Source organism: Triticum aestivum, chromosome 7D (assembly GCF_018294505.1).
Source record: "Triticum aestivum cultivar Chinese Spring chromosome 7D, IWGSC CS RefSeq v2.1, whole genome shotgun sequence".
NCBI classification, from domain to species: Eukaryota; Viridiplantae; Streptophyta; class Magnoliopsida; order Poales; family Poaceae; genus Triticum; species Triticum aestivum.
Window position 1 is genome coordinate 3952278 of NC_057814.1, and position 26588 is coordinate 3978865.

The 26588-nt window shown below is 47.2% G+C and overlaps 2 protein-coding genes and 1 pseudogene across 2 annotated transcripts in view; 2 read left to right on the forward strand and 1 right to left on the reverse strand.

The window, feature by feature from the left end:
- Positions 1-26588, reverse strand: part of LOC123166693 (uncharacterized) — a 56356-nt gene that overhangs the window by 13431 nt on the left and 16337 nt on the right. The window lies entirely within an intron of this gene.
- Positions 4287-16197, forward strand: LOC123170469 (disease resistance protein Pik-2-like; annotated as a pseudogene).
- On the forward strand, positions 19329-20571 carry LOC123170470 (F-box/kelch-repeat protein SKIP11-like). Its single transcript, XM_044588336.1, has one exon. The coding sequence runs from the start codon at positions 19414-19416 to the stop codon at positions 20530-20532; it is 1119 nt and encodes a 372-aa protein (XP_044444271.1). The 5' UTR covers positions 19329-19413; the 3' UTR covers positions 20533-20571.

Genomic DNA, 26588 nt, shown 5'->3' on the forward strand with positions numbered 1-26588 from the left:
ACGGATATACTCGTTATCTAATTAATTCCACCTGCTTACACTTATCACTACATACACCGGAAGAAAATCTTATACGACCTGGGTCGTGCGCTGCCGAACGTGAGACCCTGTCTAGCGCCTGACACCTGGAGAAACGAATCTCAAAGCAACATGAATCCCGTTTCCATTCCCGACTTGCAGCCGCCCCGTTTTCCAAATCCCTAATCCCTTTTCCTTCGCCGCCGCCCTACGCTCGCTCGCCGCCGTCGCCGCCGCCGCAACTTTTCTGCTCACTCTGTCGCGGAAGTACCGAGCCCGTCTCCGCTGCTCTCCCACGCCGTCCACAACCATGCTCATCGACGCCCCGGCAGCTCGCCCATGGAGGCGCAACTCCTCTGCTCGCTGCGTCGCTAGCCACTGGTGCTCCTTCCACGGCCATGCTCCTCATCCGCCCCGCTCACGGCACCACCTACTGCTTTACTCCGCCGGCTGTGGCCTGGCAACTCGGCGTTGGAGTTGTTACCTGCTGCTGCTGGCTGCATCTTGACACATGGTGCTGGACACTGACGAAAATGCAGAGCTTGATGTTCTGTCGACACTGACGAAAGACGGGCAACATGCATGATGGCAAAAGGAAGATAGAAGAAACAGCAAAACGATCGGCAGATCTCCGGCTCGATTTACTGTTGTGCATGCCTGTGTGGATCATGATTCAGTGCTTTCTACAAATGTATGTGAGATGTTGTTTCAGTCATCAAAACAACAAAATCAGGAAGTCAAGTCAAGTTGTTTAGGATAGCTGATGTTTTGTTCATTTTTCTTCAGAATTTTATTCTGAAGTCAAGTAATATAGGATGGCTGATGAGATCATGGAGCTTTTCTGTATAAATGAATTTATGTACTCCCTCCGTCCCAAAATTCTTGTCTAAAGTTCCTGGTATTTGCAGATTTATTGTCCTACTTGTTATATTTGTGATCAACTGAACAAAACATCCCAGATTTACAGCTCTAATCAAGCACCAACAATATACAGGGAAAAAAAACTGCCTTTGTTCAGTATTGTACAGCTCTAATCAAGCACCAACAATATACAGGGAAAATTCTTATTGAGTCGGCGGTGCCGCAAGTGCAGGCGCCCACGAGCATGGTCGTGGCCGTCGGGGACTAGCAGTTGGCTACTTCTGACGGGAGTGGAGCACCACCAGCAAGGAGTCACGCCCGGCCGGCATCGAGGGGCATCCCCGTGGCCAAATGTGGAGAGCAGTTACGACGGTGCCGTGAGTACTGCCGGCGGGGATGGAACGCGCCGTGCTGGGGTGGTGTACCTGGCGTCGAGGAGCACACCGGCGGCGATGTGACGAGCAGGCTGCAGCTTGGGTCGTTGACTCGTTGGAGAGATTTGGAAACGGGGAAGTGGGGAATGAGATGCTGCTGCTTTAGGATTCGTAATGCCAGGTGTCGCACGCGGGAGAAGGTCTCACGAGCAGCTGTATGCGACCCGGTCGCATAGGATTTTTTCCCACATACACCCCTAGCTACTTAGTGATCTAAACGATCTTATATTATTGAGTACCTACGAAATACTAGCCTGCTTACGCTTATCACTACAAACACCCCCTAGCTACTTAGTGATCTAAACGATCTTATATTACTGAGTGCCTACAAAATACTATATCATACAAAAAAAAAGGCTAACGCCCTGCTTTATGTATAAAGCAACGATCATGCAAACCGATACATACAACTCGAGACCACACCACACGCACCCAAGGCTAGATACAACGTGTAGAAGAACATCTACACCACTCCTAGCACCCAAGGCTAGATACAACGGTGTAGAAGAACGTCTACACCACTCCTTGCAACGGAAGTCGCACTAGAAAGTCGGAGCCCTCCGCTAGGACCGAATATCATGAAGAGGCGAAGTCGTGCCCGATGAACCGTGGACTCCAAGACGGTAACTTCAAGAAGGGGAACGACATCGGAGTGTCGCCGTCGCCCGATCCAAACAATCAAGGTCTTCACCCGGAGCCACCCGAAGGGCGGAGAGAACCCGCAACGATGCCTTCAACAAGGGAACAACGCCTGTGGACGCCGCTGCCGTCGGCCTGGCCGAAGCTAGGCAAGGAATGAACATTGGTAAGAAATCTCCGCCTCTAAAATGTGGTGCGACCAGCAGAGAGGAACCCGCCACACCACCGACACCGAACGTCGGGCACCGCCCACCATGCGACTCTCATGGCCATGGCAACCGGTCCGCACCTAAGCCGCGAGCTCCGCCCGCGAGCCTCGGAGCTCCCACCACCGGGGCCGCCGTCCCGGCATCCAAGACCACCCCACCTCCGCTCCCATGGCACATGGACGCCATCGACTAGTAAGGGGCAAAAGGAGGCTCCTTTCACCCCCAAACCACGCCCGTTGGTAGGAAGGATCGCGCAACCGACCAGAATCAGGAAGGGGAAGGTAGACGACATCTGTCGGCCCTGCCACAGTCACCACACCGCACCACCAGGACCCGGGCCACCGTCACGACCTATCTGGCTCCTTCAGATATCGGCGTCGGCAAGGTCGGGAGGCCCCCTGCCTTCCTTCCCGGTTCGCCCCTGCCACCACTGGCCTACCGATGACGCACCCCCGCGTTGGCCACCGACACCACCGACCGAAGCACCAGAACATGAGCAGAGGAACCACCACCGCTGCCCATCCCCCACCAGCGGACCGCCATGGCAAGGGGAAACCGCCCGCAACCCAGGTCAACCACGACCTGCACCACGCCGAGGACAGATTTGAGCGACACCGCCGAAGATGTGGACGTCGTCCCCGTCCAAGCCGCGTGCACCACCACCACGACGCCTGTCGCACAGCCATGACCCGCCGCTGCACCCCAACGTCGGCGAGCCGCCGTGCAGCAATGCCCGCCACCCAGCGCCCCTCCCTACATCGGCAACCTCGCCCCGCTCTCCATGGCCACAACGCGAGGGGACAAACAAATCCCCGCTGCCGCCGGCGCTGACCGGTCTTTGCCGGGCCGTGCCATCAGGCGACGGCGAGGGAGTGGGGAGGAGGAGGGGGCTCTAGCGAAGGTGGCGGCTAGGGTTCCCCCTAGGTCGCATGCATACTATATATACAATATAATCTCTGCTTGAGCGTTAGCCAACTATAAATAATCTCTGCTTTCGGTTACAACAAACAACATAAACCGTAACATTTATTATTATTACATAATAACAAGAGAGTTTTGGTAACAATGAAGTGCATGATAAAACCTAGTCTACTAGTAGATAAGAGGAGCAAATTGTTGGCTCCCATCAAAGGGATTACAATTAAATTACATGACAATACCGGGCCCTAATTCAAAGTGTTCCACTTGCACGGTGCAAGGCAGATGCACCTTTGAAGTGGCATACAGATACAGGTGCCTTTGAAGGGACAACTCAACTTGGCTCCCTTCGAAGGGATTACAATTAAATTACATGACAATACCGGGCGGGCCCTAATTCAAAGTGTTCCACGGTGCAAGGCAGACGCACCTTTGAAGTGGCATACAGATACATGTGCCTTTGAAGGGCCAACTCAAATTGGAAGCATTTGTTGCATATGACAATGGAAATTAAGAACAGCTAGCATCAGCTGGACAAAGCCTGAAGAAGAAGAGCCATGCGTCGATATATAGTTGAAGATGGTTGCAGACAGATTGAGGCAGTCATTAATTACGATGATGAAATAACCAACCAACCTGCAAATTAGGATGACTGTACAAGTAAGTCTATTAGTTAGCTATAGTGGCGGTAATAAAATAAGACAAGGAAAGAGCCAAGAGTATTACCTCAAGAAACCCAATCACGCTTCTTCCTGGATCTCGCCAGTCGTCCCACTGCCGGAAATCTTTCCGCTCTCGTTCGTTGGAAAAGTCTCTTCCTCCTCCCGGATCTCGCCCCTCCCAGTATTTGGAGTGTCGTCGATCTTGCTTGTCCCACTGCTGGAAGCCTGGGCGCTCTCCTCGATCGCTGGAAATTCCTCTTCCTCGTGGCCAGAGACACGAAAGCGATCTTGTTGGGATGGTCCTGGGCTTCTTTCCTCACGACGTCAATTATGGCGCTCATGCACGGGCTGCTCTCTGCTGCTCCTCCATACCATTCCTGGCTGCATTTAAAGTAGACCAACCAGAGGCTCCGGAGGTGTCTGATACCCAGTTGAGGGCCTTTATTTGCAGGTGGGGGTGGGCCACCGTAGAACTGGAACTCGAAAACAAGCATAAACAACACCGGCATCGCTCCTTCCTGGAAGGTAAACCATGGGAGGCAGATTGTAGTAGTGAAGATCACAGATAAGGAAGATGGAGTTTGTAGTGGGTGCTTCGGAAGCCACCATGAGATCTCTCCTAGGCAAGTTGGGCGGTCTCCTTGCCCAAGAGTACACTCTGATCCGCGGCGTCCGCGGCGACATCCAGTACATCAGCGACGAGCTCGCCAGCATGCAGGCCTTTCTTGGCGACCTCGGCTCTGCCCTGGATGACCACGATCGCCGGCTCAAGAGCTGGATGAAGCAGATCCGTGACATGGCATACGACATGGAAGACTGTGTCGACGACTTTGCTCATCGGCTCCCTCAGGACTCTCTCAGCGATGCAAGATGCTCCTTCATCGTGACGACAGTCTACGAGCTGTGGACGTTCTGGCATCGCCGCGACATTGCCTCCAAGATTGCCGAGCTCAAGGTCCGGGCACAGTACATTGCTGAACGACGCAGCAGATATGGAGTGAACAATCCAAACCCAAGAACAAGCTCCGGAGCCGGAGCAGCCCATGCTGTTACGTATGGCATTGCTGAGCATTTGGTGGCAAGCCGTCAGCTCATCCGCACAGAGAACCCCGTGGGAGTGAAGGTGGACATGGAGAAGCTCCAGGATTGGCTAACCAAACATGATAAAGGCTCTCATCGAGCCGTTGTGTCCTTGATTGGATTCGGTGGTGTGGGAAAGACCACCATTGCCATGGCATTGTACCAAGATTTCAGGAATGAATTTGACTGCCGGGCGTCAGTCACAGTGTCTCAGTTTCGATGAAGATGATGTCCTTGCTCAAATCAAGCCAAAGGAGGAGGGGTAGGAGGACAGCAATAGCAACACAACAAAGTTGGTGAAGAAAAACCTAGTGGCAGACATTAAAAGCTCAGTGAAGCGAGTTGTGCCACTGCTCTCTGGCCACAGGCCGCAAAGCAATGATGGCAGTACACAAAGTAAGATAGAAACAATGAATCGTGACCAACTTATTGAAGAACTCAAAAAACGCCTGCTTGGAAGGAGGTACTTCAAAATCATTTCTTTTTCTTTTTTTTGTAAATTACTCGTAGTAATTACTGTGCATATATCCATCAAGTGTCTGCATTGTAGTAAAGCTGTGATAAAATTGTGTTGTTTACCACAGCAATTTCATTCTGAAGTATACAATGGTGAATGAGAAAAGGGATTTTTTTCAGAAAATAAAAACCTTATGTAACTAGTGGAGCCTAGATAATTAAACACCAAAATATTAATAGTTAAAGTTGCACAAGGAAGTTTCGTCAAAAAAGGTTGCGCAAGGAATAATTGTGGAATTTTGATAACTGAACTTCAACTTGTTACCAATAGCAAATTTTATAGCTGAACCTAGTCAAGTATAAATAAAAATTTCTGTAAAAAATGTAGAATCAAAATCTTATAAATGTAAAAACTAGAATAAACTCAGAAAATTATAGCAGGTCACATACTAAAATTGGACCCAAAGACTAGAATCAGAATCAGAAAATTATATCCATCCAATTCATAAAAATATGGCAATTTGGACATAGGTTGGGTCAAACTAGTTGAATTTGTGTTGAATCTAAATATGTATAAGGCTCTCTTGGACTGTTCGGAGGATTTTTTTTCGTCAGTGATATTTTGACAAAGTTCCTCAGTGGTATGAACATAAATAAGCTAAGGATGTTTCTTCTCACTTGTATTTTGTTTCCTTTTTCTTGGCAGGTATCTCCTCTTGATTGATGATATATAGTCTGTACAAACATGGGAGACCATTAGAAATTGGTTGCCACATGATAATAATAAGGATAGTAGAGTAATAGTAACTACAAGATTTCAAGCTGTTGGTGCGGCTTGCTCAGAAAGAGATGGAACTGATTATCTGCATACAGTTAATGCCCTAAGTGATGCCGCCTCCAAAAGTCTATTTCATCAGGGTGTTCCTGAATCCCCAAGCAGCCAAGAAAGCGAAAGAATGGATACAAGATCTGAAGGAGATAGAACTGACCATCTGCATTCAGCTGATGTCCCAAGTGATGCCAATGCCAAAGGTCCGTTCGATGACCGTGTTTCTGATCCACGGAGAAGCAAAGAAAGGGAGAAAGAAAGGGAGAAAGAAGAGGAGATATGGAAATATTGTGGGGGGCTGCCTTTGGCCATAGTCACCATGGCTGGCCTTGTGGCCTGCAACCCAACAAAAGACAATGACCATTGGCGTAAAGTTTGCAAGTCATTATTTCCAGAGCAAGTAGCTCCCCTTACATTGGAGGGGGTGACAAGGATACTTGATTATTGCTACAATGATTTGCCAGCAGATCTCAAGACCTGCTCATTGTACTTGAGCATATTCCGCAAGGGCTCAAAAATTAGTAAGAAGCGTCTGACCCGACAGTGGATATCAGAATGTTTTGTTGCTGAGAAGCAAGGGCTGAGTGCGGAGGAAGTGGCAGAAACATACTTCAATCAGCTTCTAAGCAGGAAGATAATACACCCTGTGGATCACAGCAGCAACGGGAAGGTAAAATCCTTTAAAGTTCATGACATGATCCTGGAATATATCGTGTCCAAGTCAAGCGAAGAGAATTTTATTACTGTTGTTCGTGGACATTGGTTGATGCCAACTCCTAGCAACAAAGTCCGTCGACTCTCCATGCAAAGCAGTGGTTCCAAACATGGGAATTCAACAAAAGGCATGAACTTGTCTCAAGTGCGGTCCTATAACCCTAGCGGCGGCGCCATCGGGGGAAAAGGAGGGGCCGACGGGATCGGATGGCGACCGCAGCGACTTGCCGCACGGAGAGATCGGACGGGAGGAGGCACGATGGGTACAATGGCGGGCGATCTTCTCCGACGGGACGGATCCGGCCATTTGGATCGAAGGACGTCTTCGATTTACTCCGCGTTCGCGATGGATGGTTCTTCTCGATCTGGAGAATGACGTCCTTGCTGGCGATTTTCTCCCGGACGGCGACATGATTGAGGTAGGTTTTAAATTCAAACTTGATTTTTATGACGTGGTTGTTGGCGAATGTGTGCAGGTGGATGTACAACCGAAGGCACCGGAGATGATCGATCTGACGGAGCCGATGGTTCATGCACGATCGGGAGGAAGGTTTTGGGCGCTTCTGGAGAGCGACGATGATGAGCAGGCGGAGGGTCATGTCCCCATGAAGAATGCCGGAATGCCCCTGGCCTCGCAGAGTGTCGTTTCGTTGCCGGAGCCCAAGATCACGACCGATCGGCGTCGCTCAACAATTCAAACTTCCAAACTGGCCATGAAGCCGTGGAGTGGACCAATTCCTAAGGTAATGAGAGAACCGGTAACGTTGTCAGATTTCTTACCGGAAAACTGGACTCTTGTCACGCGGAAGAAGAAGAAAGGCAAGATTGGCCGGCCACCGCCGCCGCCCAGATCGCCTGTGGCGAGATCGGCGAGCGCTGTTCGAGCTGCCAGACGGGCTTGTTTGAATAAGTTATTGGGCCGTGGGCCGGAGTTGGATGCAACGTCGGATGGTACGATGGTCGTGGGTCCTCCAGGCGCGGGCGAGGCCCAGCCAGAGGTCCAAGCCTCGTGCCATCACGATCGGACGTACGTGCATGTATCGCCGTTGCCTGTCGCCTCTACGTGCGAGTCTAGCCCTGGGTTTTCCTTCGCTCGGCACAGGACGCGCACGGAGGATCGCGAGCGCCGGCGGCATGGCAGGACGAGGGCTGCCGCCCGTCAAGCGAGGGCCACCTCCCTCCGCTGGCAATCCTGGCGGGGCTGGTCGTGGATCTTTGCCGGCCAACGGGGCTGCCGCCACGGGTGCGGCCGGTCGTGATGCGCCGCCGATCGCTGGCGCGGGTGCTGCTGGCTGCGGTGTCCTGCCTATGGGTGCTGTGGGCCGTGGTGCTCCGCCTGGTGGTGTGGTTGGCGGTGCTGGTCGGGGCGGCTTGCCTCCTCCAAGGCCGGCGGCGGCGGGAGTACAACCCCGGGTCAGGACCGGCCGGGGCGCTCCGTCATCTGCGTGGCAGGGGGTGATGCATCGGGTTCTATGGTGACGACGCATGTGCCCAGACCAAACACGCGTCAGCCTGATGCAGCAGCACAGCTACCAGCAGCTAAGGCGCCGGTCCTAGGAAGGGATCGCGGCGTGCACGGGCGAGGTGGATACAGTGGTTACATTAAAGATGGACAGAATTTCAACCGATATGGCCAGTGGGGAGATGACGGCTATGATGCATATGGTGAGGGACTGCACCGTGGATCTTCGTCCGGTGGCGGCCGAGGATATAACCGATATAATGATGAGGACACCGGACATTTTCAAGGTCCGCCCGGTAATTTTGTTGAAGGTGTTGCCGAACCCAGGGATCGCTTCCGAGGTGGATATCGTCGCGGTGGGAGAGGGAGACGCCCACCACCGCCCCGACACTACCCACCGCCACCACCACCTGCTATGGATATGGCTTCGGGAGAGGAGCTCGAGCACGGTGCGGCTGAGGTGGGAGACCCATCCACGCTACCCGCGGTGGCAGTTGACGCGGTTAGGGCTTTGGCAGCAGTGCAGGTTCCGGTGACTTCTGGAGGGACAAAATCTAGGGAGGGCACGTCTGACAAAGGGTCGGAGAAAGCAGAGGGAGAAAAACTCTCTAAGTGGGCGATTAAGAAGAAAAAGTTGACTTGCTATAGATGTGGTGAACCGGGTCATTTCGTGGAAGAGTGTACGAATGAGCTTTGTGACTCTTGCCTCCGCTCCCAGCATGTGACTGGGGACTGCCCTCTCCTCTCCGGTCCTAAGCCTGGTATTAACATTTTTGGGGTCTGCTGTAAGGAGTTGATGTTCTTTGAGACACCGGAGGTGGACCCTCTACCGCAGATGGTTGAGAGTTCCTTCTCGGCAGTAATGAGAGTTACTAATGGACAGTTGACCGAGGCTCAGATCGTGAGACAGCTACGTGACTTAGTGCCAGGTAATTATCAGTGGCATCTGGAGCAGTTAGAAGGCCAGACTTATAAGGTGGACTTTCCAGTAAAGAGGATCAGATGCATTTTCTTAAGTGGGGTTTATGCAGAGTTACAAGCACAAACATTGTGATCGCTTTCGACGAGTGGAAGCAGGAAGAACCTGAGGGTACACCTTTGGAGAAGGTGTGGGTTCGTTTATATGGCATGCCACCTAAATTTGTAAAGCATTTTCTGATTGCTTGGAGTTTGGGTGGTATGATTGGTAAGACAGAAAAGGTTGACATGCCATTCACTTGCGCACAAAACTCTACGAGGTTGTTGGTCAGTGTTGTGAGTGTTGAGCATATACCAGATGTGGTCAGATGGACACATGTTGGAGTCACTTATGTCTTAGAGCTTGAGATCGAGGATACTGCAGTTTCCGAGGATGGGGATGGGACACAGGACATGGATACGACTGAGGGAGGTGGCGCGCCCGGGAATCAGGATAAGGGGGCCGATGATACACTGCCGGAGTCGGATAAGGGGCCTACTACATAGCCAGATAAGGTAGCTAGTTCTACCAAAGAGGCGCCCCCGTCCACTACTCCAATGAACACACTTCGCTTTGGTTCATTTGCACCGGGGTCCGCTCCTAGTCGGTTATGGAGCACCAGGGTCGAGGCAGACGACCCGGCGGAGCACCAGTGCTGAGTCTAGTTGGTGAGATGACGACCGCGGAGGCTACACCCGGTGCGAGGGTGGACCCTGATGGGTAGGCCGCGGGTTTGGGGAGCCGTGGGCATGAAGCCCATAACACCCAGATACCAGAGCCCGGCTTTTCTTCGGTGGGAGGGGCGCTTGTATAGGAGGTCTATGGCGTTCTTCCCTCTTCGACGTCTCCGGTCGAGCTGGGGGTGAGGTGCGGGAAGGAGTCCCGTGCTATAACCCCTCCACAGGACCGCACCATCCAGAGTGGCGAGCCGGGGGTGAGATGCGGGAAGGAGTCCCGTGTCGTAACCCCTCCGCAGGATTGCGCCGAGCAGGTTCGCCGGGGGACGACAGTTTCCGCGGGAGATAGGGGGGACGGGACAAGCGAGCAGGCGTCTCCACGGTCCTACTCCCCCTTGACATCTGCAGCGGAGGTCCGCTCCACTACACCCTACCCTTCTTCACCGATGATAAGGGAGGGGCGTGGGAGTCCTGACCGTACCCCTCGCGAGAGGACGACGGAGGAGATCATCGCTTTTGGCGGGATAGCGGATCCGGTGTCGGCTGGCAGACGTGTCAGCAACCGGATCCAGGGACAGCCAGATGCGGACGACCTGCAGCTAGCGCGTGCCAAGAGGGCCGCCATGCTTCGTCATGCCGAGACTACTACAGGTACGTCTTGTGATAAAAGTTGTTCAATTTTACACTTCTCTGAGAATGAAATAGTTGATAAGGCAAACGACTTAGGAATTTCTTTGGGATCAAATGAAACCGAATGTCGTCAAATCTGCTAATGATCTTTTAGACTTGGAAGCGGAGAGGGCTTCTGAGATCATTCGTAATCTTGCCTCTATCCAACCTATGAATGACAATGACATGAATAATTTAGGAATTAATGATCTTGCAAATATATGTAATAATCTGTTGCCTAGTGTCGAGGCTGAGGATGAGGAGGATGTTGAGAACACAGATACAGTAGAGCCTCTCTTGATGGAGGATGCAGTGTCTGGCATATCTAATACTATCGTCCCACAGGGTGTTCAGGAGAAGCCCAAACGACCCTGGAAGCGGAAAATTTATCCTACTTCGGCAGTATGCAGAAGTGCTAGAGTTAAGCTTAAGAAAAAATTTCATGATGACTTATGAAAGGACTCTTTTGGAATAGCAGAGGTCTAGCAAACTTGGCTAAACAAAGATTCTTAGCAGAGACAACGTTAGAGCATCACTTAGATTTCATTGCACTTTTGGAAACCGGACGAGATAATTTCACATCCCAATTCCTTCAAACCCTCTCCAGTGGTATCGATTTTGACTGGCACATTCTACCTCCTAGAGGAAGATCTGGCGGGATTTTACTAGGAGTACGGTGTGAGACGTTAGAGGTGCTTAATGTGGTTCAGGGAGACTTTTTGGTTAAATTCAGGGTAAGATCAAAATTGGATGGGTTCCGATGGTCGCTAGTTGCGGTATATGGGGCAGCACAACCTGAATTTAAACCTGATTTTCTAGCCGATCTAGTGCGGATTTGTGGAGATGAAAATCTGCCACTACTAGTCGGGGGGATTTTAATATCATTCGGAGGAGAGAAGAAAAGAATAATGACAATTTCGATGGACGTTGGTCTATGATGTTTAACATGATTATCGAGAGCCTCAATTTGAGAGAAATTGAGCTCACCGGTAGACAGTTTACATGGGCCAACTCGTTACCTGTACCGACTTATGAAAAGCTGGATAGGGTACTTGCTAGTGTGGAGTGAGAACAAAAATATCCGTTGGTGTCGATTCATGCGATGCAGAGAGCGATTTCGGATAATACACCACTCTTTTTAGATTCGGGGAAGGCTACCCATGTTGCAAATAAAAATATCTTCTCCTTCGAGCAAAGCTGGTTTGAGCGAGAGGGATTTATGGAGATGATTGCACGCGAATGGGCTAAGCCGGTTACGGGAAGGACACATGTCGAGATATGGCAGAATAAGATTAGACACCTTCGACAATTTCTGAGAGGATGGGCCAGAAATGAGAGTGGGACTTATAAACAGAAAAAAGAACGTCTAACTCAACTCATTGAGGCACTAGATGTAAAGGCTGAAACCACTCTCCTTTCTGTTAATGAGCATCGAACCAAGTCCGAGGCTGAGCAAGGCCTATGTGCTCTCCTGAGAGAGGAGGAGCTCAAGTGGGCGTTGCGTGCGAAAACGCTTAAGGTGGTCCAAGGGGACGAGAACACACAGTTCTTCCATATGGTTGCAAATGGTAAACGTAGGAAGAAGAAGATCATACAGCTTGAACAGGACGAGGGGACAATAGTGGGGCATGAAAATCTGAAAGCGTACGTATATTTCCAACTATTATAAAAGCCTATTTGGACCCCCGAATACATCCGCGGTGTCTCTTGATGAGTCCGTTATTGATGATATACCTCAATTACAGGCAGCAGAGAACGATGTTCTCTCTGCACCGTTTACTGAAAAAGAAGTTCATCTGGCCATAACCCAAATGAAGCCGAATAAAGCACCGGGACCAGATGGGTTTCTGGCTGAATTCTATAAGAAATGTTGGCATATCATTAAAGATGATCTTATGCCTATGTTTCACGATTTTTTCAATGGCCATTTGGAGTTGTTTCACCTCAATTTTGGTACGATAACGTTGTTGCCTAAGAAGAATGAGGCGGTTCGGAACGAACAATTCCAACCCATTTGCCTGCTGAATGTGAGTTTTAAAATTTTCACAAAAGTAGGAACCAATAGATTGAAACAAATTGCTCACTCAGTGGTTCAACCTAGTCAGACAGCTTTCATGCCGGGACGACACATACTAGGAGTGGTCGTCTTACATGAAACACTCCATGAGATTCACTCGAATAAACTAGACGGGGTTATCTTCAAAGTGGATTTCGAGAAGCCTTATGATAAAGTAAAATGGCCTTTTCTTCAGCAGGCAATGCGCATGAAGGGTTTTAGTGAAACCTGGAGGAACCAAGTTGATACTCATGTCCAGAAAGGTAGTGTCGGAATTAAGGTGAAAGATGTCATCGGTCACTACTTCCAGACGCATAAGGGGTTGAGACAAGGGGATTCCATGTCACATCTTCTGTTCAATATTGTGGCAGATATGTTGGCCGTCATTATTGGCAGGGCCAAGCAGCATGGCCATGTAGAGGGTCAAGTTCCTCATCTAGTTGATGGAGGGGTGTCCATTCTACAATAAGCTGCTGACACTATTCTGTTCATGGAACATGACATGGCTAAGGCATGTAACATGAAACTTATCTTGTGTCTATTCAAACAATTGTCTGTCTTAAAAATCAATTTTCATAAGAGTGAGGTGTTCTGTTTTGGGAAGGCCAAAGACGAAGAACATACATATAGACAATTGTTTGGATGCGAATTAGGTGTCTTACCGTTCAGTTACTTGGGTATTCCGATTCATCACGGTAAGCTATCCAATAAAGAATGGAAATTTATTGAATAACGAATTGAAAAAAAACTCAGCTGCTGGAAGGGTAAGCTGATGTCATATAGAGGTCGGCTAGTTTTGATTAACTCAGTATTGACTAGCATGCCAATGTTTTTACTTTCGTTCTTCGAAATTCCGAAAGGGGTCCGAAAGCGACTTGATTTCTTTAGATCTCATTTTTTTTGGCAGTCTGATGAGGCCAAGAGGAAATACCGTCTCGCGCGATGGGATATCCTTTGTCGACCTAAAGACCAAGGGGTTGAGAACTTGGAAATTAAGAACAAATGTCTTATGAGAAAATGGTTGTACAGGTTAGAGACAGAGCCGGAGGGCATGTGGTCTCAAATCCTGAGCAATAAGTATATGCACTCGAAAACGCTAGCCCAGGTTACCATCAGACCGACTGATTCGCCGTTCTGGAAGGGACTTATGAGAACGAAGGATATGTTCTTTCGTAGGGTCAAATTCTTGGTTGGCAGCAGGATGTCAACAAGATTTTGGGAGGATACATGGTTAGGAGAGACGCCTCTGGCCTTACAATATCCCACCCTCTACAATATTGTGCAACGTAAGGAGGATTACGTAGGTATCGTCCTTCAAACTATTCTCTTGAACATCCAGTTCAGACATACGTTAGTGGGTGAGAGATGGACAGCCTGGATGCACTTGGTTCGGAGATTGATTGAAGTTCGACTCTCCGACATGCCGGACTCAACACAATGGAAGTTAACTAAAAAAGGGATATTTACGGTGAAATCTTTTTATACCGATCTCATTAATTCTGGCCCCCTCTCAAGGTCACTACATATATGGAAGGTTAAGGTTCCTATGCGGATTAAAAAATTTATGTGGTTTGTCCACAAGCAAGTAATACTCATAATGGACAACTTACTTAAGTGGCGATGGGTAGGCAATTCGCGGTGTTGTTTTTGTGCTCAGGATGAGACAATACAACATTTATTTCTTGAATGCCCACTTGCCAAGTTACTTTGAAGAACGATTCATATAGCTTTTAATATCAATCCTCCAGTAGATATTGCGTCTTTGTTTGGGACGTGGTTAGCTGGGGTTGAATAGATCACGGCAACTCCTATTCGGATTGGAATATGTGCGTTATTATGGGCTATATGGAACTGCAGAAATGATATGATTTTTAACAGACAACATAACTTAACTTTTTTGCAGGTTATCTTCAGAGCTACAGCTTGGATCCGTACGTGGTCCTTACTCACTCCTATGGACTCTAGGGAGCCTTTGGTTACTGGATGCAACCAATGGAAGATGGTGGCTCGGGTTATATTCAATTGGTTCGGATGGCATTCGCATAACAGGATAGGAGTCTAGAGAGCTTCTCCTTATTATTACCGTATCGGTTGTCTTTGTCCGCTTGTAATTTTCCGGTTTATGTACTTTGTTTTGCTCCGTTTACGAGCTGTAAGACCTTTACGATGATACTTTTTGAATTTTTAATAAGAGGGTCGCATGCATCATCATGATGCAGAGGTCGGGGGTATACCTCCATTTCCAAAAAAAAAGTGCGGTCACTGACAGCATTTGGAAGCCAAAACCGACGACTCCCATTCCGTTCGTTCAATAATGGAATAATACAAGTGCTTGATCTTGAGTGCTGGAAGGGTTTGACAGATAAGCATATGAATGACATATGTAAAATGCTTGTGCTGAAGTATTTGAGCCTCCGACGAACAGAGGTTTCTGAGATTCCATCAAAGATCGAGAAGCTCCAGTATCTAGAAACTTTTGACATAAGGGAGACAAATGTCGGGGTGCTGCCAAAAGCTTTTGGACAGCTCAAACAACTTCGTAGCATGCTTGGAGGGAACAAAAACACAAAGAAGGCTTTGAAGTTGCCACATGAGAAGAACAAGGAGCTGATGAAAGCACTTCGGATCTTGTCAGGGCTTGAGATCGGTGAGGACTCATCAGCTGTAGCAAGCCTTCATCAGCTGACAGGGCTAAGGAAGCTTGCCATTTACAAGCTCAATATAAGGGAGGGTGGTCAGACCTTCAAACAATTACGCTCCTCCATTGAGTACATCTGTAGCTGCGGTCTGCAGACATTGGCAATCAATGATGAGAGCTCTAATTTTATCAACTCACTAGACACCATGACCACTCCTCCAAGATACATCATCGGCCTAGAGTTGTCTGGCAAGATGGAAAGGCCTCCACAGTGGATCAGAGAACTCAATAACCTCTATAAGCTGACCCTTTATGTGACAGTTCTTCGGACTGATACTTTCAAGCTCATCCAGGACCTACCCAAATTGTTTACGCTCACCTTTACACTCAGTGCAGCCAAGGATGATAGGGACATAGTGGACATTCTTGAGGAAAATAAACAGCTTACCGATAGGGAGATCATTATTCCACCTGGAGGATTCAAGAGTCTAAAGCTGCTTCGCTTCTTTGCAACTATGGTGCCAAGGCTGAGCTTTGCAGTTACAGGAAAAGAGGTAATGCCACCACTGGAGAGGATTGATATGCGGTTCGAAGCCTTTGAAGGGATTTACGGCATCGAGACTCTCGAAAGCCTCCAAGAGGTGCACCTCAGTGTTGGTAATCAAGCAGATGAAATAACCAAGTTCTTGGTAGATGATTGAAGGACACCCCTAATTACTTGGATCAAAAGTACGCCAGCAAGTGGCCAAAGATAATCACCGAGTGAAGAGATTGGAATATGTCACATTATCTTTGGGTTGACCAACAAATCATCTGGTACGTGTTGTATAATTAAGTGGGGGTTGTTTCATCAAGTCTGCATCACCTTCTTGAGGACTAAATAAACAGACTGCATCCACTATTGATTCTTGTAATGCATATGTGGTACTGTTGAATCCGTCACTGATTCTTGTAATTTGTACTTCTATTGTAATGTTACTTCCATTATTGATCTTTTTGAACTTACCTCTCGTGTTCGGTTATGGTATGTATATATCCCGCAGTATGTGTTTGATTGAGATTTCGGTACCCTATATTTAACTGAATAGCAGCCACATGGTTCAGTTGGTGTATGGAGGTGTCTTGCCCAAAGTGCTGGAGTTTTAGGAAGGTAGATTGCCTTCAAATGCATGCAGGCAATGTCGAGTTTCTGTTAACCTATTTTACCAGGAACTCCCGCTTTGTACATGTTTGATTGTCTTAGCGAAGCAAAGAAGGAACCCCCGTTTTGTATATCAATGCTCGAAGATTTCTTCTTTGCGACCATACTGTAGCAAACTAGGCCATGTTTCGTGTTTGGAAACAGCCAATTTTTGTGTTTGGACATTGGCAACAAAGTCATTTATTTTATCATAGGAATTCTCGAATGCATATAAGTTTAATACTACCAGTGACAGTTTTTGACATTTGGCTGTATACATCCAAAATGTAAGGTTACAGAGAGGTCAGGAGAGTAGATCCTACACAGTCATTTATCACATAAATGGATGCTAATCTGAAGAACAAACCCGGAGCGGGGGGGGGGGGGGGTACCTCATCTCGGCCGACAGAGCGAAAGAATGATGCAAAGTGTCAATATGATCCGCAGCCAAGAAACAGAGTAGTTACTACCACTGCATGCATACCAGTTCTTACTTCACCTCTTCGAATGTCAGTTTGTCAAGCTTGTCGATGGTTGAGCAGACCATTCTGAACATCTCACGAGGCACACGGCAGATCTCAGCATGACATCAAACAACTTTCTGTGATTTAGTTTTATCATACGTGCCAATATCTAGCCTATCCAGCAATTCTGTCAGAATTCCATTGGCTCGTATACTCCAGCAATGTCAAAGTCACACTCGTAGAATTCTCGGTGTCTTCCCTTTGATGGGTTATATATCTCCTGTATAGTTTTGCTATCTGGTACCTCCTCAGTGCATTATATATGTTATTCATGGCAAGATACCGGGCGAATGGAATGGTGAGATCATACCGCAGAGAGCAAAGCTCAGGCAGCCTGCAGGTTACTTGATGGTAAGATTTCAAAGTTCAAACATCTAGGAATGTATATAATTCAATAAAGGATTGACAGAGTTGCTGAATTCCGTGGTTCTAAGAGTTCCGGGATTAACCTTGTCTGAATAACAATTTATATACAGAAGCAGCAGATGACAAATCACACAGAATTTAGGATGTTCAGCAAAACCAAACCCTTCAGCTAACATTAATTATCGCTATCTGGTACCTCCTCACCTGATCAAGAAGGTGATACACCAAGTTAGAGTCTTGACCATATTTGCCCATAAGGGTTTCTCTCAACTCAAATGCAGGAGTATCAATTTCAACAGCACCGTGCATCTCAAATACCGCTGTTATTATTGAAATTGCATGCCACCTTGTGGCCATTTGATCTGCCCCAAAGTCACGTGTTGCCTAGCAGGACAGGAGTAAGGATAAACATTTAGACATAGAATTGACTCTTGCTATTTGTTCAGGATGCTTCTGAAATCTACTCAATTTAAGTAAGAAAACCGTGCGCAGTGGTTCGTTAATTCGTACTGTACCTTGGGAACTTTAGGCAACCTCCTTTCCTTCACTTTATCCACAACGGACTCCGATTAGGGACACCAAACAAGAGCGATAGCTTTGTTTCCTCAATCCCCAACCGAAACACTTATTCTTGTTCTTCATCATGTTGCCTTTCGATTTCTCTGAGTAGCTGCTGCCCATAGCTCAGCAGCAGCATCAAAGCCTCTTCCTCCTCCTTCCCCTCGCCGGTTTCAGCGGCAGCGGCGTCCCACTTCCCCAGCCTGACGGAAGCGCAACAAGATTGGATTGGAGGACCCGGTTAGGAGCCTCTTGAGGTCGGCGCCGACATTGGCCTCGTCCTTGGCGGGCGACGCGCAGAGCGCGGCCTCGCAGAAGAGCAGGGCCGCGCAGCAGCCGATGGCGGCCTCGTCATGGTGAGTGCGGCGGCGGTGGGGGAAGTCGCCATGGGAGTTTCCCGATGGGGGGTACAGTCGCCTAAAGTGCGTGGCACTGCGCTAGGCCCAGCATTGCTTAATCTTCTTCTATTTTTACATTTTTGTTTTGTTTATATATATATTTTTCGGCGAAGTATCCGGTGAAAATGCCTTTTCAATGAAAATCTGAAAATTCCTATCCAACACTGTTCGATTGATGGGGGACGTCCTGGATTAAAGGTGGGACTGCTAACATCCACTTAAACGGAAATTAGCAGATAACCCCCTCTCTCTATTCATCATCAGATCAATAGGGCTTGACACTTGGTTAATTCTTCTCTTCGTTAATTCCCGGATGACTGCACACGCTTCGATAACCTTTGAACAATCTGATTCAACGATTATTTGGCGGTAGCGCCATTAAACAGGGGAGGAAGGAGTTGAAAGTTGAGTAGCGTTAATGTGATTGGGTTCAGAATGCATTCCAAAACAGCCTTCCCACAGCCTCGAAATATGGAGGTTGCACCGTACCCCTCTGCTAAAGGTTGTCTTACTAGTAAAGCAAAAGTGGAAGCAAAAGGAGAAGGAAAAAGAAAGTAAAGCAAAGCAAGCTAGCAGTGCGCGCATCCTACTCATCCCTCACTCTCTCCACGCTCTTCATCTCCAGCACAGGTTCTGCGACTGCATGCTCCACTGCTATATGTCTTGCATCTCCTTCTAGGTTAGAGAGAAATTGCGTGTGATTAGCAGGCGGCTGGACCAGGTGGACGGAACTCAACTCGCGATCTTCTGAGCGAATTCACACCCAGCGTCCCAGCCAATCCGGTTAGTACTACACTACTACTAGCTACCATGCATGTTCACTGTTAAACCAAGCTAGTAGGAAATCTATATGCCCACCTTTAATTTAATTGGACTTGGATTCTTCGCTTTAACCTGATTTTCAACTCTTCATTCATGCTCTAATGGATGCCAAAGAGGTTGAATTGTGTCGCATGCCAAAATTCTGTGAATTTTGGAGAAAATATATTGTACAAATACTCTTTAAAAGGAGAAATTATACCAATTCGCAAAACTATTAACTGTTGACTCTTGTCAGATAGTGAGGGCAGAACAGGAGCGGCCACGGGGTTGAAGGCGCGGCCACCCATGGAAACCCATGAGCCTTGTGGTCATCGTCTCGGCGACAGGGTTGATGGAGAGCAGCAGCACGTCGTCTCCTGGAGCGATATCATTGGTGTGATAGGCCGTAGCCTTTCCATCAAATGCCTCCTGCGGCTGTCCAGGTCAGACTATGGCTCCGTGGCGTGTCTGAACCAAGACTTCAATTCGCTGGTCCGCAGTGGGGAGATCTACCGCCTGCATCGGAACAATGGCGTAGAGGAGTACTGGCTCTACTTCTCCCGCAACCCTCTGCAGTGGGATGCTTACGACCCACACTGCGGACGCTGGATCGAAGTGCCCAGGATGCCACAAGACGAATGCTTCATGTGCTCCGACAAGGAGTCCCTCGCTGTCGGAACCGAGCTACTGGTGTTTGGGATGGCACACATTGTATACAAATATAGCATCCTAACAAATTCATGGACACGGGCTGGTCCGATGAACTCACCGCTTTGCCTATTTGGGTCGACAAGTGCTGGTGAAAAGGCATATGTCGCGGGGGGGATCGATTCGCTTGGAAGGAAACTGAGTGCCGCGGAGATGTACAACTCTGAGACACATGCATGGACACCCCTTCCTTGCATGAATGAGGCTAGGATGATGTGTTCTGGCGCGTTCATGGATGGCAAGTTTTATGTGATCGGTGGTGTTACCAACAACAACAAGGTACTGAAATGTGGTGAGGAATATGACTTGGAGCGGGGGTCTTGGAGGGTCATCGAGAACATGTGTGAGGGCGTCCACGGAATGGCCGGTGCTCCTCCACTCATCGCCGGTGCTACTCCACTCATTGTCGTTGTCAACAATCAGCTTTATGCAGCTAATTACAACGACAAGGATGTGAAGAGGTATGACAAGCTGAATAATAGGTGGATCGCTCTTGGAAAATTGCCTGAACATTGCGTGTCAAAGGATGGTTGGGGCATTGCTTTCCGAGCGTGTGGTGACCGGCTGATTGTCATTGGAGGTCCTAGGACTTATACTGGTGGCACGATTGAGATTCATTCATGGATCCCGGATGATCAACAACCGCCTGTGTGGAATTTGGTTGCTAAACGGTCATCCAAGAGCTTCCTTTATAACTTGGCCATGATGGGTTGCTGAGTCCGCTGAATAAAGATTGAATGCGGTGGATATTTATGAATAAAGATTATCCTCTGACCTTCTTGAATATTTGTTTTATTAGCTTTAATTCTGTTGAGTTGCTAATAATATTTGTATTACTTTGCTGGTTGTGGCCTTTTTTATTGCTTGTTTGTAATGTGATACAAGATGGTCCTCTTGATCTTGCTTGTTATTGTTTTAGTTTTAAGTTGATGGTCAACTTGTGTGTTCGATTTCCATGAACTGATGCTTCTGTTAGTCTATCTTTGAGTTGAGTTAGACAGTTTGAGTGCTTCTCTTTTCTGTCAGAGTGAACAATTATGGAATACTATTCAAAATTTAGAATTATGTTTCTTATGGAACCTTATCCTAATCGAGCGCTACGTCTTGTCATAAGTTTGTTGTGGGTTCAGGACTCGACGCATAAAAAGCAAGTCGTCGCCTTTGACGCTGCAAAGAGGTCTTGGGCCTGCTGTGGCAGCTCATGTCACCACCACTGGTACTAAAACACACGACATCAGTTGAAAAGAAAATCCCTGAAGAAACATGTGTTTTTTTTGGGAGGAATCATCATGCGGGTTTTTAGGCCCTGTTCGGAGAACCTCCACTCCACAACTCCACTCCCGGATTTGGTGGAGTTGCAGTTGAAAACCACGGAGCTGCTATTTCCTGACTCCACAGCTCCTGGAATTTCATGGAGCTGGTGAAATTCCGAACAGGCCTTCAGTCAGTAGCTGTTATTGGATTCCAGTAAGGTTTGGACGCTCTTCCCGGTGTTCTCAGGATCTTTCATCTTCAATGCCCAACTTTTTCTGTACCGTGGCACGTTACTGTTAGCTACTAGTATTTCTGAACATCAAGTTCAGTGTCTATCCGAACACTGTGTCGTGGAGGCTCACCGGACGGCGGAGTTTTCGGTGAGTTCGGCATATCATGCTCTCTGCCAGGCATCGGCCACACCTTGGTTAGTTCCAATGTGGAAAGCCCTCATCCCTCTGAAGATTAAGATATTCCTGTGCAGTTCCTGTGCGAGGTTCTTAAGCGGCACGGCCCGGGCCGAGAACGGCTTGTGCCCCCTTTGCGTGGTACCGGAGACGGAGAAACATATCTTCTTCACTTGTACGACTGCAAGGGTGATGTGGACATTCGTCTACAAGGCGCTGGGGTCCGAATGGGAGGCCCTGGACCTGGCAGACTTTCTTTAATATAGGGCTACCCATCCCGACAACATCGCCACCTCCTTTGGCTAGTTTTTACAGCGATGGCTTGGACACTTTGGACGACTCGTAATAAGATGGTGATTGAGAAGGTCTTCACGGCAAAGGCATCCGACTCCTTCAAATTCCTTGCTTTTATGCAGCACTGGCACCCACTCTCGAGGCAGCGTGACCGTACCCGCCTCGGCCACATGATGGATGCGCTTCTGGCTACACCGCTTCGGCTCTCAACATCGTAGTGTCGCTTCGTGACTGCCACTAGGTGGCCTTTTGTCATATTTCTTTTATGTTTTCTTGGGCACTGCTGTGTTGTGGCCCCAACCGTCGGTTTGTTGTTTGGGATCTGCATGACTGTTATACGGAACTGTGCTTTATCTATAAAGCGGGGCCAAAGCCTATTTCGAGAGAACTTCATTGTCTAGCTTTGCCATCTTCCTGTTGAAGATTGTTCGAATCATGAATTAATAAAATTCTAAATTCGCAGGTCGAAGGGTAACCACTGCTCTCCACCTGGCATTAATAATCTCAGTGCATCAGCATAGTTTCCTTCCGAATTGACAGTTTCAGACTGTTGTTAAGAGAAAGAAGAACATGTTCAGTCTTTGCCGGCCTGCCCCCAAGTCTGTTCAAATTATGAAGATACAGAATGGTCCACCGAAACCGATGGGTGCATTTCAACAGTACAGAAAAACATTGCCAAATCTATGGTTATTTTCATAATATTCTCAGTGCACTACGTTCATCGCCCAATGTGAAATACTTCATTGAACGACAAACTTCAGATGTTAATGTAAGTTTACCTCGTTGACAACAGATCACCGATCTGAGAGACATCCAAGACGTGGCCGATGACGAAGAGCTGGTGGGTCGAATTCTTCTTAATTAAGTTCCTGGGGCACGCACTGATGGTATAAAAAGGGGAGACATGAGTGAGTTCAAGAGGAGGTGCCTGCATAAATAAACATCTCAAGGCTTCTTGAGTTGCTACCTGCTGTTTTGCTCTAATTCTGCCGTACCGGGATACAGATGCTTGCACATTACCTCTACTTTGGCTCTGTTTTCTGAACTCTCCTTTCCCTTTACTCCTTTGCTTTCCTCTGTTTTCTCAACTCGGAATATTTGCATGCAGGTGTGCTCGCAGGACACAGCACAGATCCGACGGACACGGAAACTCGTTGCGATTTAGAATGTCTATTTTTTCAGGTAGCTGGCTCTGCTATGTTAAATCAATTTATTTTTGCTTTCAGGGATCAATTTGCTGTGTTGGTACCGATGTAGTTTCACCACCATATATATTTCAAAATAAAGTATTGCTCTGTGTTAACCCAAGCTGATAAAGATCCATGCATGCATGTATGTATATCGTATAGCAGCCTGCAGACAGAAATTGGTTGATAGAAGCTTCCCGTCCAAAATAACAGGGAGCATGCCGTCCTAGACGGCAACATCACAAGTTTATATTTCCACTCAGACTCTTGAGAACAATCGTCAGCTTGGAGTACCATATGAATATGATAACCAAAGCACCCATGACACTTATTTCATGTTTCATCAGCCAAGCACGAATTAAGCTTTGAATTTTTATTTACTTCATAATGTTCCATAAACAAAGCACTCATGACAGTATATAGTTACCAAAGCACTGATGACATGGTGTACATCAGCTTAAATTTTGATTTACTTATGTTCCTGCAATTACATTTAGGCTGGGTGGTTTGTAATAAAATTCTTGTTTGTGTCAGTGTGCGTGATTGATGAACCATTTAAACTGAGCTTGATTTGTGTGTGTTTGATGGAACAAGAAATGTTATAGTATCATCAGTGCTTAGTTCAATATATGGTTATTTGCGATTGTACCAAAGAGTTTGGTTGGATAATCTTGTAGGGCTACCATCACAGTAGTACTGATATATTCTTCCTCATGATGCCGGCTTCTAATCAACTCGGCAGATCCATAACTTGAATTTACTCTAGTAAGTTTCATTCAGACAATGAACTGTAAGTTAAGTCATTCCCATCGGCAACCGTATGTGCCAACCTGCTGATCCTCGAGGAGCGGATGTCGTGTACGACACATGATTCCCGTATGTGTTCGTTTTTTCATCTCCATGCGGCGAGCCTCCTGGTTTTCTGGCCAGGTTCCCTTCTCCGGCGTGAGAAGGAGCGGTGGCTGGTGCTTTGTGGCGATCGAGACTGGGTCATTGGAGGGGTGAGGACGAATTCTTAAAACCCGCTAGTATTTGCCCCTTTCTTTCTGTCCAGGCCGTTTTATTTGCCAAGTCCAGGCAGGGGGTGGGCGGGGCAAAAATTTTCTAACTGCGAAGGCAAATCGTGAACTAGACACATCTGACATCATCATTGGACAAAAAATTCGACTTATACTAAAATGAAAATCGGTAGACAGTTGAATGGAAAATTCCAAAACAAAAGGACTTACTAAATCGTACCAGAGTTTTGGTGGCCGTCCGGCGATTCGCGTAAGCACCTGCGGCTCCTGGTTTCATTTGTAGGTTTAGTAAATCGTCCCAATCAAAATGGTGGAAATAATTTATTATATGTGAAAGAACATGGTGGTTATTTTTCTCGTTGTGCCTATCTCCATATGCTTGCACATATCTCCATCGTACTCTAATTTCCTATGTCACTTTTCCATTAAAAAAATGCAACTATGGATTTGTCAAAAATTGGTAGACAATATCTCCCACTCACTCTGACAATATATTGTTCTTTTAATAGATAATTGTGTTGTATTTAGTACTATAAAAGTCATCAACCTTGCAATAGAAACCACACATTCCACTTTCTGCTAATTAACTATTGGAATTGATTCCCTTGCATAAACACATAGCAAATCAAATTGACTTGCGAATTTTGGATTTATTATCATCACTAATTGGCCAGACCCAACTAAATCCAACATGTGATACTTACTTTAATCCTTGCGATCGCCCCAGTGCCTTCTCGATGACAGGTTTACTCATTCCATGCAAGAAGGAGCAACAAAATGATCCACACCACTACCATGATCTGATTTTGATTAGTAAATGCCCCCATATATAAATGAACATTATGTACTACTTGACTATAAAGCAGAAAATTTATTTCCAATATTTATAAATTAATGTCGGGGCAGATTTTTTTTGTAAGGAGAATCAAATAACACATCGTTAGTTCACCTCATTAATTTTCAAATCTTAAGAAATTAATGCTAGATCAGAAAATTTCTGCGACAAGACTAGAATAGGAAGAGATAAATGACTATGAGAGGAAGGAGGTGAGGAAACATCCATATAAATACAGTACACATCGTATGATAGACCGCCAACCAGATTAAGAAATAGCCATGGCTCATAAGGTTTCCGTCGTTGTTGTGGCATCCATCCTCATATTGGCGCTCCTCGTATCTTGTGGTAATAAGAAGATAATGGTACCTTCTCTCCATATAAGAGTTTTGTACATTTAAATAGAATAAAACAACTTTCTTTCGTTTGCAGACGTGGTTCAAAGCACATGCCATGACTATACCAGCAAGGTCCGTTGTGGTGACTCCCGAACTTGTTCTTGGTGGTGCAAGTACAACGGTGCTAGTGATGGTCGCTGCAATAAACGATTATGTGTGTGCACGGACTGCAGGCGGCACGTGATGGGTTCTACTTGATTAGTTCCTTTGTATCTGAAAAGTTATTTGGTGATCAGGGGTCTCGTACTCGCAGAATAAATAGTATGTTATGATGAACCGAGCATAGCTTTCATGGTTAGTGAAGGTGGTTTCACCCTTGATAATCTAGGATTGAACGCTAGGTTTGATTATGGGGGTGGGGGTCATCTTAGTGAGTTTCACCTTATTTTTGTTATGTACCCCTCTAATCATGTGCCCCCCAACACACACACACACACACAAATGTTTCTCAATCCCTTACCATCGGCCATGTTTTTAGTCCATCCCACAAAGATTCACCATTCTTAATTACATAGCCTAGCAGTCCACTTATTCCCCCCAACCATAAAAGTTCTGTTTTGGTAGCAAATACTACCTCCATTCCAAAATACAAGACGTTTTGGTAAGCTAGTTTAGCCTACCAAAACTTCTTATATTTTAGAACAGAGGTAGTATACTTGAACCACAATTTTATGAGTAAGCACATTTGTTTGCACCTATCACTATCAGTAATCACATCTTAATAAATGAGACATCGGCATGTACATGGCAAATATATTCCTGCTAGAATCGTAGGAAAAAGAGAGAAAGAGAGAGATTTTCTAGACCTGAGCAACCACATATGAAAAACAAAAGGGCTTACAAAATCGCACCTGAGTTTTGGTGGCTGTCCGATTCGCGTAAGCACATGTGGCTCTGGGATGCAGGGAGCGGAGGAGCCGAGAGAGAAAAGATGCCAGAGAGGCACGGGAATGGTTCTGCCGGCGGCTGTGGCGGAGGTTGCCTGGTCCCTGAGCTCGAATGCAGTCAGTCGCGGCTTGAACTGTAAGTGTTTGATTTTGATCTATGCATGCTCAGCAGTGCCCTGACTGTATGTGGGCCCGCAGTGCCTCTGGCCAGAGTTTTCTTCATGTTGCTGTCAGAAAGTGGAGTCTCAACGTGGTGGATTACGTACGGATGGAACAAACTTTATTTCAAATTCTGAACATGACAGCTCTTCATCTGGCTGTTAAGAGTGGGAATGAGCGTTCCTTCTGCAGTTTAATGAATTACATGGGAGTTTGTTTGAGTATCTCAAACAACGAGGGGGACACACCTCTAGATCTTGCCGACTTCAACGTTGAACCTGGACTCTTTAATTTGATGGTACGCAGCCTTGCATGTATATTTACCTATCAGTT